This window comes from Equus asinus, chromosome 22, assembly GCF_041296235.1.
Source record: "Equus asinus isolate D_3611 breed Donkey chromosome 22, EquAss-T2T_v2, whole genome shotgun sequence".
In the NCBI taxonomy this organism is placed as follows: Eukaryota; Metazoa; Chordata; class Mammalia; order Perissodactyla; family Equidae; genus Equus; species Equus asinus.
In genome coordinates this window covers 64662111-64678324 of record NC_091811.1, presented here as the reverse complement: position 1 = coordinate 64678324, position 16214 = coordinate 64662111, and the positions used below count along the sequence as shown (strand labels likewise).

General features: G+C 47.1%; 1 protein-coding gene across 1 annotated transcript in view; it reads left to right on the top strand.

Moving 5' to 3' along the window:
* GNS (glucosamine (N-acetyl)-6-sulfatase) overlaps positions 1 to 6873 on the top strand; it is a 36056-nt gene extending 29183 nt beyond the window's left edge. The window contains exons 12-14 of the mRNA XM_014830638.3: positions 455 to 565; positions 1935 to 2095; positions 5191 to 6873. Of these exons, the coding sequence (XP_014686124.2) occupies positions 455 to 565; positions 1935 to 2095; positions 5191 to 5269 (351 nt within the window). The 3' untranslated portion in view covers positions 5270 to 6873. The remainder of the gene's footprint in view (positions 1 to 454; positions 566 to 1934; positions 2096 to 5190) is intronic.
* The last annotated feature ends 9341 nt before the right edge of the window (positions 6874 to 16214 follow it).

Here is a 16214-nt window from a genome sequence, read left to right as displayed (position 1 = left end):
ATGGCTGGTATGGAAGATGTGAAGAAAACAGAGCTAAGTCATAAGAACACTCATAAATAAGTACCTGCAAATGATTCCACAAAGCTCCTTTTAGCCTTTTCTCCAGCCCTTTAGGATGACAGTTCCCAACACCCCTTAGAAGTGACTCGTGGAGTACTGATTTCTCTTCTTACCAGCCCATCCGTTTCACAGGTGCTCATCACAGCCAGTTCTTGTCAGGAGATGAGCAGGCAGGGATGGCAACAGTCTGCCGATGGAACAGCCACCACCTGTGTCCCTTAGTCAGGTTAGCCAGCAGGAAGGAACGACCTCATGTCTATTTTGATTTACTCCTCTGAGGAAGGTTTCCTGATTTCTGTCCAGTTCTCTGTCCGGCTTGGTTGCCCCTGTAGGCCAGGAGCATTTGCTACTGTAGAAGAACTGTCTTCATTTAACTCTTTAAATATCCCTTCAGCAATGCTTCCCAGACTGCGTGTGTGAAGATGCTTATAACAACACCTATGCCTGTGTGAGGACCACGACGGCGCTGTGGAATTTACAGTACTGCGAGTTTGATGACCAGGAGGTAAGAGGGCTCTCCCTCCCCGACTGTGTCCATTGCCAGCGCTTTGTTAGCTGGACTTGGGGGCAGAAGAGCAGTGCTCAGGGTGCTCCCCAGGGAAGATGTGTTTCTTATCTGTATTTCCACTTCGTTTTCTTTCAGTTAAGAAGATAGAATTCCACAAAGCCATACTTCACGTCTTTTACTATGACCTTTCTGGATGGGGTTTTCTCTACTCCCACCAAACATACACTTTAAATGCACACTTCACTTTTTCAAAATGCTACATGCCTGGTCTGTTTGCTTCCTGATCGTTTGGGGTGAGAGAAACCTCAGCTTCTATGGAGGTGAAGGGAGTTGAGGCGTTGCCTAGAAAGATTGCTGGCAACCACCTTGTTCAGAAACTTCTGTCCCCGTCACAGCAGAGCCCAGTGCTGCGAAGTAGATTAGCAGTGGGGTCAACGGCAGGACCAGGGGCTCCATCCTTGGAAGAAGGTGGCTTTTAGCCAACGCGGATCAGTGTGGATTGTCTAAAGGATCACGTGGACTCCAGTCCCTTGTGGTGTCATAGCATTTATCAGCCTGCACTCCCCTGCCCCATCTGGCACCTCACATCTTGCCATATGGAACCGATGCTCATCGTGTTTCTCAGAAATTGGCTCTCTTGCCATTTCTTTGTAGCTCGTAAGCACTTTGGACAAGCGCTTGTCCCGCAGGCTCAGTTCCTGTTCCTCTTCCTCCGTAATGTTTATCAGTTTGATGACTACTTCATAAGTGATAGTCTGAGGGCAGTCACTTGAAGCCATTATAGGCAAAATTTACCTGCCATCTTCCTAGTCTGCCATTTAACTCCAATTTGGAGAACAAAGTACAGATTGGGTGGAAAATAGTGATACCGGACATGACTGATGTTAGAAATAACAGTATTATATCCTTTCCCACTTGGCGTTAGACATAACAAACTGCTTCTTAAAATGCAAAACTTAACATTTGTGTAATACAGCTAGAGTACTTTCGTATCTATTCTCATTTGAATCTTCACAATTGTAAGGCAGAAAGAAACCTTCAGATGTCAACTCTCACTCAGTAACTGTCGCTAAATCCAGTTTCTCAGACCTTGCCTTTGGAGGGTCCTGCCTTCTGTTCTCTGCATAATTACGAGGCCCCCTTCCAGCATGGGCGCCTCAGACCCAGAGCAATTTAACACCCAGAACAGATGCTCTGCTGTCTCGTGTACACCCTTGGGCTGTTTGGGGATCTTGAGACCAGACGATACTCTCCTGGGGCCTTGGTCTTTATCCACCTCCCCTCCCATTTAGAGAGAATTCACAGGAGGAGTATTTCTGCACATATAACCGCTGCTCTCTTCTCTCCATCTTTCCACTTCCTGTAGGTGTTTGTAGAAGTCTATAACCTGACTGCAGACCCAGAGCAAATCACCAACATCGCGAAAAGCATAGACCCAGAGATTTTAGGAAAGATGAACTATCGCCTGATGATGCTACAGTCCTGTTCTGGACCAACCTGTCGCACTCCAGGGGTTTTTGACCCCGGGTAAGTTTCCCTTTTCTTCCATACTTTGCCGAGTTGTCTCCACAGCCACGCTGTTCTTGAAGCAGAGGGAGCCTGATGTGTCCTTTCTGCCTTAAGCCCAGCTGTCTCTCCTCCCTCTGCTTCCCAGTGGGAGTACTGGCCTAGAGCACCAGCCTGCTGTGCAGGGAAGCCGAGCTGGCTGAACTTGGTCTGGTGCCTTGGCTGGAGGCGTGGCCTGCTCCCCACCCCGCGGGCTCCTCTTCCCCTTCCTGCCTGGCTGTGATTCTTGTCACCGTACCACTCGATTGCACTGGGGACCCTTGGGACTTGTGTAAAGTAACTGACCAAGTGCTGCCCTGTTCCTAGCGCTTGAGAGCATGTGTGTTCATTTCCTTTCTCAGAGACTCTAGTTATAGAAACGTGAGTGCTTGCCCATCAATTTAATATATTAAACATACACAGTGAAATAGAAGGTATAAACTCTCAAATGTTGAAACAATCAAGCCCACTGCCGTGTGTGAAGGGAGAAAAGGTGTTTAACGATCACCTACTGAATTGGCTCCATTCCTCTTAACGGTAACTTTTCACCAGTGACACGAACTCAGCACACCAGGCACTGGAGCTGCCTGTGCTGTGGCAAGAAGCCTGGCATTTTGGCTTGAAGACTATGAGATTAAAAATCAGACTTTCACTGGGAAAGGATTATTTCGGTCTTACACTCTGTAGAGAGAGGGGAGAATGATGTCCTAAGCCGATGGAAAGTAGTAACTTAATTACTTAGCCATCTTCATGTGAGACGATATCTTCAGTCCAAACTAGAGATGAATGTGTGTGAATGAGTAGAGAAAGTGGATTTGTAGACTATTAAAGAAATGTAATACTTTTGCTTTTAAATAGTGTATCTAGAGCCAAAGAGACATGGATGCCAGCAAACTAAAACTAGGTAACAATATAAAAACACAATGTTTATCATAGTTTTGTGTCACCTAAGCAAAATACCCTTTTGTATGTGGATAATCGTGTTCATAGCCAGCCCTGGGGGTCTAGTGGTTAAGGTGTGCAGCTCTCACCGCCACGGCCTGGGTTCGTCGCCCGCTCAGAAAACCACACCACCGGTCCATCTGTTAGTTGTCATACTTGGGCAGCTGTGATGCTGAAATCTACGCCCATGGTATTTCAAGTACCAGCAGGGTCACCCATGCTGGACAGGTTTCAGTGGAGCTTCCAGACTAGACAGACTAGGAAGAAGGACCTGGCCACCCACTTCCGAAGAAGTCAGCCCTGAGAACCCTGTGAAGAGCAGCAGAGCATTGTCTGATCGAGCGCGGGAAGGGGAGAGGATGGTGCAGAAAGACCGGACAGGGTTGTGCTCTGCTGGCCACGGTGGCACTAGGAGTCAGAATTAACTCAACCGCACTAACAGCAAAGATCCTGTTAATGCAGTAATTGGTCAGGCGTTCTCACCCACTGCCTGACTTTGCTCTTGCCTCCAAGTCAGTCAGATGGATCCTCGCTTGGTGCCAGTTCCTTGAAATAGGAAGGTTGGTCTCTAAGATAAAAGCACAAGACTTCTAGTGGACACATTGCTGATTTTCCAGTTTCCAGCAGCTACTTGGCTCGGAGTGTTTTATCAGGTCAGATAAAGTTTGGTGTCCCTAGCAGTCTCTGGCCAACTGTCAGAAGTTAAAGCCAACATCTAATTAAATCTTGAATGGAGGGTCAAGGGACTTGGACCTCTTGGACAATGACGTCCCTGATCATGCTGCTGCTAGGCCACAGGCTGCCGTGCCGGCATCCCATTGGCCAATGCAGGGCGCACACAGCAGCTCCCTTGTTTCTTCGAGCGTCTGGCCTTAAGTGTTAGACTCACCCGTGGAATGTGCATGCAGCTCTTAGAACCCAAACAGGTGAATTTCAGAGGAGACAGAGCTGGCAGTCATGGCCTGCCCGAGGGCCACCCTGTTAGGAACTGCCACCTTGAGATCTCCTGGCTCCAGGCAAGCTTCCTTTGTTTAACTATAACTAATTGTCTTGCTCACATTCTAGAAGCTTATAACTACGATTCTAGGTGCTGGCTTTGCTGATGTTAGCCTGAACTATTTAAACTCCACCTGATTTTCTTTTAAATTCCTTAGCTGTAGCTTTTTCTTTCCTGCCAAATATTTAGGCCTATAGAATCTTCTGAAATGGGGGTCAGCAGATTAGATCCCACAGGCCCAGTCCAGCCCCGACCTGCTGGGACACAGCACGCGCATTCGCATACCCACTGTCTGTGCTGCTTTTGCTCTTCGGCAGCAAAGCTCAGTAGTTGGGACGGAGACTGTACCGCCACCAACCCTAAAATATTTATTATCTGGTCCTTTACCAAAAACGTTGGCCAGCCCCTGCTCTACAATGATATTAAGAGTTAGTTTGTCCAAAGGATAGCAGGTAAAAAGTAAATACAGTGTTATTTCTAGCTTGCACCTGTAAAATCTCACTCCAGCCAATTTACATCCTTTGTCTCTGGCAAGTCGCAACTCAGGTTACCGTTCAGCATGCACTCGAACTTTCCCTTGGGTGGCAAATTAAGTTATTATATGTGCCAGACATTTTGCATGAATTGCCTTACTGTTTTGTTGGTGGCCAGAGGTGAATGACTTACCTAAGTTCATAATGAGCCAGATTCAAACTCATGGCTGGCGTGCACCCCTGCGCTCTGACCCGCCGCAGCCTCTGTGTCTTCACTGCAAAAGAGGGAAGGGCTTTGAAACAGCTGGTAGGGCCTTCAGCAAGGGCGATAGACTCTTCATGGGGCTGTTTATATCTCAGGGATCACTCCTCTGTCAAAAAAACAACCGCTCAAATGTTGCCTCCTCCTGTCGCCTTTCAAGATTACCTTTCCTTCTGTCTCTTCTCTCCACTTTTCCTCCACTGTTTTGTGCTTGCTGACTTGTGATGGAAACGCTCTTAATTATTAAGTACTGTTTTGTCCTGCAGACGTTGCCACTACATTCCCTTCTGGTGGTCCAGCTGTTCCTTTTTGTATCCCTGACTGGCATCCTTTCCACTTAGTTTTCTGCAGGAAGTACTCAGTGGCCAGCCAGAGTGATGTGACAGCCTTTTCTCCTCTCCAGGTACAGGTTTGACCCTCGTCTCATGTTCAACAATCACGGCAGTGTCAGGACTCGAAGGTTTTCAAAGCATCCTCTGTAGCGACCCCTGCAGTGGGAGCCCTGCATGCCTCTTCTGAAGCGGTTGTAGTAGGTGTCCAGCGAGTCTTCGAGACCACCCCTGGAAGAGTTTCTGGACTGGCTGCTTTTAAGTCCTGTTTGAAAAAGCAACCCCATCAGCTGACTTCCTTGTGCAACGTGTTAAACTGTGATCTCTGTCCATATGTCAGGAGTGGCTGTCCCTGGTCCCCACTCGGCTGATAACGAATGCTCCTGAGGTCTTTGTTCGCACCATACCCTTTCTGTCCTGGGGCTACAGTTCTTGATTATTCCCCATGTGGTCAAAGTCTGAATTTGTAAACCCATTCAGATAAATGGCAATACTTTAGGGGGAAAAATGTTTTTGATATATAGCTTGACCTACAATCAAAGGACCTGCACAGCATTTCAGATTGAGCACCTCACTGTCAAAAATACTAACATCGCGTGGCTTGAAGAATAACCATCAGAGCTGAATCATCTGATTAAGAACAAGTACCATGGTTTTTAGATTAGTGGAAACATATTGTTTGTAATACCCATCACAATGTGATACAGTCACAGAGTCAGAACATGTCAGCCGAGTTCTGTCCATTTGTTGGACTTCTGAGCTGCTGCTGCACTGAAATAGAGCAGTGAGCTGCTGGGAAGGGCTCATTCCAGGTGGTTACGGAAGGTGATAGCCCTCTCCTGTCTGGTGGCTGCTAACCACGTGAAGTGCCAGTTATCACCAGGGGCTCGAGGGAATGTCCCTCCATACTGTCCCCTCTGAGAGCTGAAAGTTAAAGCGGCTGGGGTGTCTCGGCAGAGAAGAGGAACCTCCCAGGCTGGTGAGGGCCTCCTGTGGCTGGGGCTCTAGGGCAGGCAGGTGGCCGGGCTGTGGCTGGGGTGTGGCAGGGAGCCTGGGTGTCAACCCACGTGTGAAGTTGTTTGGCTCTCTCTGCATTTTGCTGACACGGTGTTCATTTGTTATAAGGTGTAAACATTTCTTAGAGCTGATGCAAAGTACCAGCCTGCTTTCCCCTCTTCCCTTTTGGATGGGTTCTTGAGTTTTTGGAGTCATGTGTAATCTGGGCCCCGTTTGCTATTTCCCTGCCAAAACCAGATCCTGTTGAGGTTCCCTCACTGTTTAGAACACCTACATTTCTATGTGTTTTGGCTCAAAAACCAACCCCGTTTGCACTGTGTCCTTCACAAGAAGCTCACCAGCGGTGGGCGGCGGGGGGAGGCGGTGCTGTGGGTCAGGCCTGCGCAGCTCAGGCGGCGGGGACCGTGGCTTTATTTAAGGGCTTAGGCTGAGCTTACACACTTGGTAGGACACGGCCAGAGCACCCTTCCTCTCAGAATTCCAAATAGCCACTGGGTCTATTCCTTTATCTCATGTGATCCCATAACTGGTGGTGGTTAGAGGTCAGACAGGCAAGTGAGACGAACACTTCCGCTTGTGAATGTTTTAGGGAAAGAAATTCTAAAGATTTCAAACTGCAATGTTGAGTATGGGTTACAGCTTTATTCTACGCTTTGATTTTTAACATTAATCAGTCAACTTCCCCATTAATTAAAGTTGACCATAGTTATTCCCAAATAAAAAGAAACCAACTGATACCAGGTCTTGTACTGTGATGTCGTATTATTCGATTTCATGATGCTGGTTCCTGAAGGCAGCTGACATCAGGAGACTGACACGAGTCAGCTGCCAGTAGTGTCCCCAGCACACTGCTCTCACGTTCACAGCAGTAGTGTCCCCAGCACACTGCTCTCACATTCACAGCACTAGTGTCCCAGCCAGACTGCTCGCATGCTCAGTGGACGTGTGTGGGTGGTGGGCTGTGGGGTGGCCCTCTCTGTCCTCCACTCTTATTTGGCACATTTCCTACCGAACTTTTGAAAGGCCTCTAGTCTGACTTTCTCTTGGACTGGCTTCATTCTGGATCCATGCTGAAACCATCTTTCTTAAAGAGGCCTCAGTTTATAGCCTAGCAGACTACAGAGTGCACTGAACTTTTCAGAATGTCTAAGGGACCCACTGCAAGAGGCTTGCCTTGTTTCTCTCTTAACTGTACTGATTTGAATTGTGATGATTTTCCCTTCTAAGAAGGCCGGGTCTGTTTCTCTTGGTGCCCTTCAGAGTAGAAAACTGCGTAACCATTAGGAGTGAACACAGGCCATAGGAATGAGTAGAGACTTTGCCTTAGAAGATTTCCTGTTACACGGCTCTCCCTCAAATACAATTACAAAGGAGAGAGCACCTGTTGAGCATCTGTGACCAATGGTGCTGTTGCAAAATACATTTTAATAGACAACACCAGGGTTTTTGTACAAAATAGTAATGATAGCCATGGAAGTTATATCTTAACCTGTGAGAAATGTTCTTAAATTTATTTTTAAGTGTCTAAGCATTAGCGCTTTTGTAATGAAAAGATGAATTGTCCCAGGATCCTTACTAAGAGAAAGCAAAGGGTGTTTCAGCTGATTCGCCACTGGAATTGGATGGGAACGTTTGGGTTCCTTGGTTTCACCGCCGCTTGGGTCCCACTGAACTTTGTGAATTCCTGTGTTCGCATCTTCTGTTCCTGGAAGGCGTCCTGCCCTGGCTCTCTGTCATCCCCGTCGTCTGACTCCAAGTGCCCTTCAGAGGACCCTGTTCACTGCTGCACTTTTCAACCAATTAAAATTCACTTCTGTTCTAGTGGGAATGTGTCCTTTGTTTTAGTCCACAAGTCGTAATTTTGTCGAGATGCTTTTTTTCTGGATGCTGTTTCCTGTTTTAATCACTCGCTGGTGCTGGAGAGGGCCATCTCCTCGTTGGGTGCTGTAGTGTCTCCCTGGAAAGCTCTTGTACACGTGCTCCCTGCTGACGGGCAGCCAGGAAGGAGCACCATGTAGAAAGTCCTTCCTGAGGAATCTTGTGGCATTGACAGCGCTGGAGAAAAAACATCTTCCCTTAGCCGGCCTTAAATGAAATAAACTAAGCTCACCTTCGAAGGTGCTCTGCCTTGATGCCCAGTCATGTGATCCATTGCCCTAAGGAGGAATGACTCCATACGGGTTGACAGACTATTTCCTAAAATGACAGTTAATATTTTAGGCTTGTAGGCCATGTGGTCTCTGTCACAACTACTTAACTCTGCTGTTACAGCCCAAAAGTAGTCCTAGTCAACACTTGAATGGATATGAGTAGCTATGTCCCAATAAGACTTCATATACAAAAACAGGTAGGCCGTGATTTGCCAACCCCAGACCTAGCAGGTTGCCTCTCATCTCATAAATTATGGAGACCAAGTAGCAAAAAGGGTGTTAGAGGACGCCCATAAAGTTGCCAGATTCTATCAGAAAAACAGGTAATTTGGGTGTATCACAATGTCAACAGAAACAGGGGAGCATTGATTTGCACAGACTCAGAGTGAGGGGAGTACAGCCTCTACCAGAGCCGTTTTTCTAGCTTGCCCACCTCTTCCCACTGAGACTGCGCCCCGCCCCACAGAACCGAATTCCCCATGGAATGAGTCTCTCTTTCTCTGCCAACAGCGGGTTTAAAGGGCTGGATGTAGACGAACCTTCAAGTCTGTTGAGGCAAGAGCGGAAAACTAGGGAATCCAAAGGCCACGAGCTGAAAGCACCTCCCCTGCCGGCCCAGGAATTACTATCTAGTGAGACGAGACTTGGACGTGGGACATGGGAGCCGGCTCCCAGAGCACCATAGAGCAGGCTGATGGTTCTACTGCTTCGTCTTCAGAGGGAGCTCTCATGACCACCTTCTGCTCCTGAGACCTCAGATCCATGTGTGTCCTCCTAACCTGCAGCTCAGACTGATACTAACAGATTTTCAAAGGGTAGAGAGAGGCAGAGGATGCTTCTAATTAGTATTTATCATGATAAAAACAGCTCTGCAGGCTAGGTTTGCTCTTCAGCTTAATTTACCCAAGCTCACAAAGCTCATTAGTCAGAGTCAGGATTTCAAAGATCTGGCTTCACTGCCATCTTTCTGTTACATGCGGCTATCTCTGTGATCTAGGAAGGCTGGTTCCCTCCCTCATCCATCTGAGTGCCTACTCTGCCTAACAGAGTAGCAGCGAGCTTAGTTGTGAAAGGGATTACTCTATTCCTGATCTCCAGGGCATTATGTAGATCGAAAAGAGAACTTAAGAAAAGAACTTTCGACTAAGAATACTCTACCCAGCAAGGTGATCATTAGGAATTGAAGGAGAAAGTTTTCCAGACAAGCAAAAGCTACAGTTCATCACCACTAAACCAGCCTTACGAGGAAGGTTAAAGGGGCTGACAAGCTGAAAAGAAAGCACGCTAATTAGTAACAAGACATGAAAGTATAAATCTCACTAGTAGAGGTAAATATATAGTAAAGGTAGTGGATTAATCATTTATCAAGCTACTATGAAGGTTAAAAGACAAAAGTAGTACACATAACTAATTATTAAGGGGATACACAGGTGATAAATGTAAAATGGACATCAAAAACAAAGGGAGAGGGTAAAAATGTAGAGGTTTAGAACACGTTCAAGTTTATCAACTTAAATAGATTGTTCTAAGTTGTTACATGTAAGCCTCATGGTAGCTGCAAAGCAAAAACCTATTGTAGATACACAAAAGAAAAAGGCATCTAAGCACACCACTAAAAGTCAGCACACCATAAAGAGGGCAACAGAAGAAAGGAAGAGAGGAGCTACAAAACAGCCAGGAAACAACTCATAAAATGGCAGTAAGCCCATATCTATCAGTAATTACTTTAAATGTAAATGGACCAAGTTCTCCAATCAAAGACATCGAGTAAATGGATAAAAAGAAAGACACATCCATAGGCTGTCTATAAGAGACTTACTTCAGATGTGACGACACGTACAGACTGGAAGTGAAGAGATGGAAAAAGATAGTCCATGCAAATGGAAACCAAAGGAAAGCTGGGGTAGCTATACCTACATCAGACAAAATAGACTTTAAAACAAAAACTATAATAAGAGACAAAGAAGGGCATTACATAGTGATCACGGGGTCAGTCCAACAAGAGGATGTAACATTTGTAAATATTTATGCACCTAACATAGGAGCACCTAAATATATACAACATATATTAACAGACCAAAAAGAAAAAAGACCTTGTCCCTGATACCTGTATTCACAGGGAAAGCAGTTTTGGACCAAGAAGGGGAGGTGCCACACCATTCCAGTGGCTTCTTGTCCTGCTCCACAGCGTGGCTGTTGGAAAAGAAGTCAAAGCAAGCGCTCCTCTCTTCACACTTCATTTAACTATTTCCAGTATGGCTGTGGTAAGCCAGTCCAAGATGCCTCCCAGTGATCTTCCCACAATGCATCAGGGTTGGTCCACGCGACCAATAGGATAGGGCATACGTGATGGTGTGTGACTGCCAAGGCTACCTCATAAGAGACACGGCCACTTCTGCCTTGCTGTCTCTTGGATCATTCAGGGGGAAATCTGCCACCGTATCATGAAGCCACTTGAGCAGCCCTATGGTGAGGTCTGCATGGTGAGATCTGAGGCCCCGTGCAAATGACCAGCCCCTACTTACCAGCTGTGTGAGTGAGCCATCTCAGAAGCAGATCCTCCGGCCTGTCAAGACTTCAGATGACCGCAGCCCCGGCCAACATTTAACTGCAACCTCATGAGACCCCCAAGCCAGAACCATCCAGCTAAGCTGCTCCCAAACTCCTGACCCATGGAGACCACGTGATAGAATAAACGTTTAATGTTGTTTTAAGCTGCTGATGCTGGAGTAATAAAATGCAGCAAGATATGACTCCTGTAATGACCAAAGCTGGCTTACCGAGAGAGAACCTGGGGCAGGCCTTTTGCCAAAACATGTCCAACTGCAGGTACCCAGGACAGGGCAAAGCTTCTGGTCATAGAGGCTCAACTCATCTCAAAAAGGGAAAAAAAAGTCTTATGTACACTACATGCTTGAAGAGCATAAATAAACACTGGTTCCCAGTCACCGTTACGAAAACCCCGTAGCAGCTTCCTTGTCAGAACGGTTGCTGAAATGTCGTTCTCAGCACACGCTGGAAAATATTTTAATGGACTCTCCTGGCTGGCAGGCTCCGGTCGCAGACCCAGTCTTCCCTCTGGTAAGTCTCCGTATCTCACAGAAGCTGGTGCGGGGGACAGCGCAGCGCGCAGTGGGCAGCTCCTCAGCAGCTGCAGCAGGTGAGGCTGCTGGCTTGGTTTCTCGGGCACCTGTTCTCCAAATTGAGATCATCAGTCACCACTCCCTTGCCTCGTCCCAACACTAGGAAAGTAGCTCAGAGGCACAATGGGTTCTGCTCCTGCTGACATTCCTAAGAAAGTGGCTGCCTCGTGCGCTTTTCTCTGCAGTCTCCCAGCACCGCCCAGATCGGGCACGCGGCAACGTTACTAGGCCCGAGAGCAGCACGACAACCTGCATTCTTCCGGCAGTCTGGAATGGGCGACAACTCACCCCGGGTCTGCTCTCAGGGCAGAGCCCAGCCCCTGACTGCGCTCTGTGGCTGCCCCACTGCAAATGCAGCCCAGTGTGCCAAGTCTGGTCCTCTGCACAGCAGGGCCAGACAAAAAGTGGGGGCCTCCGTCATCCTGCCCCTTTCTTCTTCCTGTAAGGCCACGAAGGCCCTAGTTAAGAGGTCAGGGGTGAACACGGACTGCATTAGGAGAGGCAGGAAGCCGCAGGTCATGGTCTGCCTGTAGAAGGGCCCCTTCCTGTTTCAAAGCCTCCCAAGTGGCTGTTTCCAGACACGTCTATGAAATGTTTAGTCCCACACAGGTTGTGCCCTGCAGCTGGGAGAAGTCTAAAGTGAGCTGGAGATGGTCCAGTCCCCAAGGAGATTACTCTCTGGGGCTGGGGGGTGGAGGGGTTCGCACACCAACGACACTGACTAGCAACAAGGGAGCAGGCCCCCAGCTGCACCTACGTGGCCCTCCAGTCTGAATGTGTCAGCATCACTCTCTCCTCACAGAGACGTGACGGCACGGGCATCCCTGCTCCCAGCTGCTCTGATGCTCCCAGCTGCTCTGAGCATTTTGGCTTTAACTCGTCAGAGAAGAAAGACAACACTCTGCCACTGTATTTATGGGAGGACAAGGGAAGGCTCTGAATGCGGATTTCTTGTTCTACTATTTGCCGTAGAATCTTGAGTGTTTTGCTTATAATTCCATTTCCTTCCCTAAGCGTGAGTTTAAAAAACAAAAACAACATTTCTGCTTGGAAAAATATCCCTCTTAGAAACCGCATCCTCAGTATTGCTTCTTAGATGAATTTTAGCGTCAACGCGATAGGCAAGCAGCTTGGCGCAGTGCTAAAGCGGCCATGGCACCACTGGAGGAAGAGGAACGTGGAGAATAATACCGCCTTACGCTAAGCTGAAGGGTGCACCTTTGCCTTCGCTGTCTTACTTGGCCCTCACATCAGCCCTGGGAGGTAAGCAGACGGCTGACCCCCTCCCCACTTCACAGGAAAAAAGAAATCGGGTTTGATCCAGAGCACCTGTCATCATAAATTTTAACTCTGCCCTTGCCGAAGATGAATTCTTAACCTAGAGAGAATTATTTACCCTACTTAAAGTTCTTTTTTCATAATAGAGGAAAAACAGTCAGAGTGACACCAGTGTCACATGCTCCCAAAAGAAAGACCTCAGAAACCAGTCCCATCAAGTAGAAAATTCTCACGTAAGGTAAGTGATGAATTCTGCTGGGGAGCTCCTACTCACCCGTAAGATCTCAGCTCCAAATCACTTCTGCCAGGAAAGCTTCTCTAACCTCCTAAAATAATAAACTCTCAGAGCTCTCTGTACCTTAGCTTCATGACACTTGGCAGTCTGCACTACACAAGGACTCCGGTTTCCATGAGACCGGGACCAGGATGTTCCTTCCCACCATAATCTACCCGGTACCTCACATTCTCGGGTGATTTATAAATATCTCTTGAAGGAAAGAAGTTAAAACACTTGGTGTTCTACTCAAGTTTCTTTTTGTGCAAAGAACAGAACAAACTAATATAAGTGAAAGGTTTAAGGACAAAAGGATGGTTATGAGAATATAGATATCACAGAACCTGACAGCAAACCAGACACGCTCATTCCTCAAATATGATTACAATTAGTTCCAAGCTACTGGTTGAGAAAGAAAGAAAACAAAAGAAAGGGAGGGAGGCAGGGAGGGAGAGAGGGATGGGAGAAGGAGGAATGGAAAGGAAGGAAGCAAGGGAGGAAGGAAACCCGCGAGCATAATCTTAATCCTCATTTTAATAAGCATGAACCCTACTGTATTCCCAATAATATGAAAGTAAGCTTCAAGGTTGTCAGAATATTACTGATCATATGCATTAAAGGTACATACTGCAGATAACTGTAAATTCCTGAGGGAACAAAGAAGCTGGTAGCGGCAGGAACATCAGCACTTGTCATTTGGCACGCTTCTCAGAAGCTAGGCAAAATTAGGACTGTGTTTAGAGCTTACCATTTTTTAAGCAGAAAATAACTAATTTTTAAGGAAAATTATTTCAATGCAAGGACCTAAAATATGAACATATCAAGGATTTCTGTAGAATCTGTAGTGATGTCACCTCTCCTGTTGCTGACGCTGTTCATTTGCATCTTGTCGTTGTTGCCTGATCAATCTGGTTAGAGGATTACCAATTCTGTTGATCTTCTCAAAGAACCAGCTTTTGGTTTCATTGATGGTGTTTCTGTTTTCTATTTCATTAATCGCCACTCTTCATTACTCCCTTTCTCCTGCTTACTTTGGGTTTGCTTTTCTTTTTCCAGTTTCTTAAAGTGGAAGCTGATGTCATTCATTTGAGCCCTTTCGTCTTTCCTAATAGGGATTTAGTGCTATAAATTTCCATTTCTACTCTTGATCCCATAGTAGAAATAGGTATATGGGTACAGAACCCTTGTAAACCAAGATAATTCTTTACTGAGGGAAGAAGTGTACCATGAGGCATCCAACAGCTAAAAACATCAAGTATGTTCTGAATTTACTCTCTCCATCTCCCAAAGGCCACATGGCCTCTCCTCTCTACTTCCCTCTGCTCCCTTCTCCTGCTTTCTCTACAGTCTCTCTCTGCCTGTGATACAAGGCCCAGTGGTGGGGCTCAGCCCCCTGGTCTATGAGTAGCCATCACTGACTAACTAGAATTCTCGTTTCTTTATTTAAAATTTTGAGAAAGTCTAATTGATCAATGGCCTTCTATGAGAGGTCTAACTAAGATCCAGTTAGCCATGGTCAGGGGTACAGGGTCATACTATATATAGAACTGGTTTTCCCAGGGCTAAATGGCAGGTCGGGGAGCCTCTCTGCAGGCTAGCCATTACTCTCAACGTGGAAGTAATTTGTTTAAAAAAGAGAGAGAGAGAGAGGTACAACTGTGTAGGCGGATGTCTCCCTTCCGCCTCTGAAATGCTCCATGGAGCTCTAAGATTTGTAATTGGCATTTGAAAACATACGGGTGCTTGTTAAAACAGGAGTTGCTCAGGGCCCAGGACTAGAGATTCAGATTCAGTAGCTTTGGGGTGGGGTGCAGAAAAACCTGCCTTTTAAAAATCAGCACCTGCGGTAGTTCTGGAGGCAGTCCAGGAAGAAATAGTGTGGTAACCTCAGGGTCTTGAAATCTCTTCCAAGAGATCCTAAGCACCGCCCTTTCCCTACTGCCAGCTTCAGAATAACCTTCCCCAAGACTTCCTGTGCCTCTGCTCCGTGGCCTTACTTGCAAAAGAACAAAATTTTAGAAAGCAAGCTGGGAGAGGGGGGCGTGAGCTCCAGGGGCCAGGAGCATCCTGCTGCACCCCTCGCTCCCGCTGGTGATCTCCCCGGAAGCTCCCCCCCTTCCCCAGACACACAAACTCCCTCATCTGAAGGCAGAAACCCAAGTCCTTGATTTCTATGGCTGCCCTTGTATTCTCAGATAAGCGTGTCCATGCTCAACTTCACCTAAACATCATTGGCTTTGAATGTTTTCCTTGAGAGATCACACAAGCAAGAAAAGCATTTGAAATGTTTGCCGTCTTAAAAAGGATCTGAAGACACCATTTATAGTTCAGAGCAAAAGATGTGATTTTAAGCTGTTGCCTCCCCGCCTGCAAGGGTAATAATTCAAGGATTCTAAGTTTTAGAGAGACACTGCAGTTCGCTGCTCCAGAATTCCTAGAATTTAAGGGAATTTTATTGCATTTGAAAACCAGAAAGCCGTCTGAAGCAGAGCCCCCTAGAATTCCACTTCACGGAAAAGGAGCCGCACCCAGGGCTTAATTAATCCCCTGCGTCCACACGGGTGTCAATGAGGAGGGGAGGCTGCAGAGGCGGCCACACAGCCAGACCCGCGCGCTACAGGCCGAGGCGCATTAAAGGTAAGACTCGTGCTCAGAAAGATATAAACCAACCATCCTGGGAGAGCCATTCCCTCCCAAGAACAAAGCCAGAACCCCAACTTCTTTTGAAGTTTACAAGGAGCCCTGATGTTGTGCTGTTTGTGTATAAACACTTAAAAATTCTGAGACTCTCGGAAACGGGAAGGAGCTTCCGGAGGCCTGTGGCTGCAAGCGCTGCCTCCGCCCAGCATGAGTCACGAGTGTCCGCGGAAACTGTGATTCCAGATCAAAGAGTCTGACCTCTACCCTGCCATTCTCTCCTGGAAGAATTAAAGGGAAAGATTTGCCAGAAACCAAAACAGAATGAAACCGAAAACCACCAACCAAAAAAAAAAAAAACCCCAAAATCCTGCAGATGGAATTAATGCATTTCACCTGGAAGGTGTTATTTAACGCTGCCCACTGCCCCCACCCCCATGTCCGCCTAATCCTCAGACAAAGCCGCTTCCTCGCACTCTTAACAAAGCGAGTAGGAATTCACACCGGACAAACGTGCACTTTAAAGACTGAACACTTAGCTTCCTGCGCTCCTTCGGAAAGGGTCGTCCTCGGGAGGGGGTAGACTCCAGCCTTCCCAA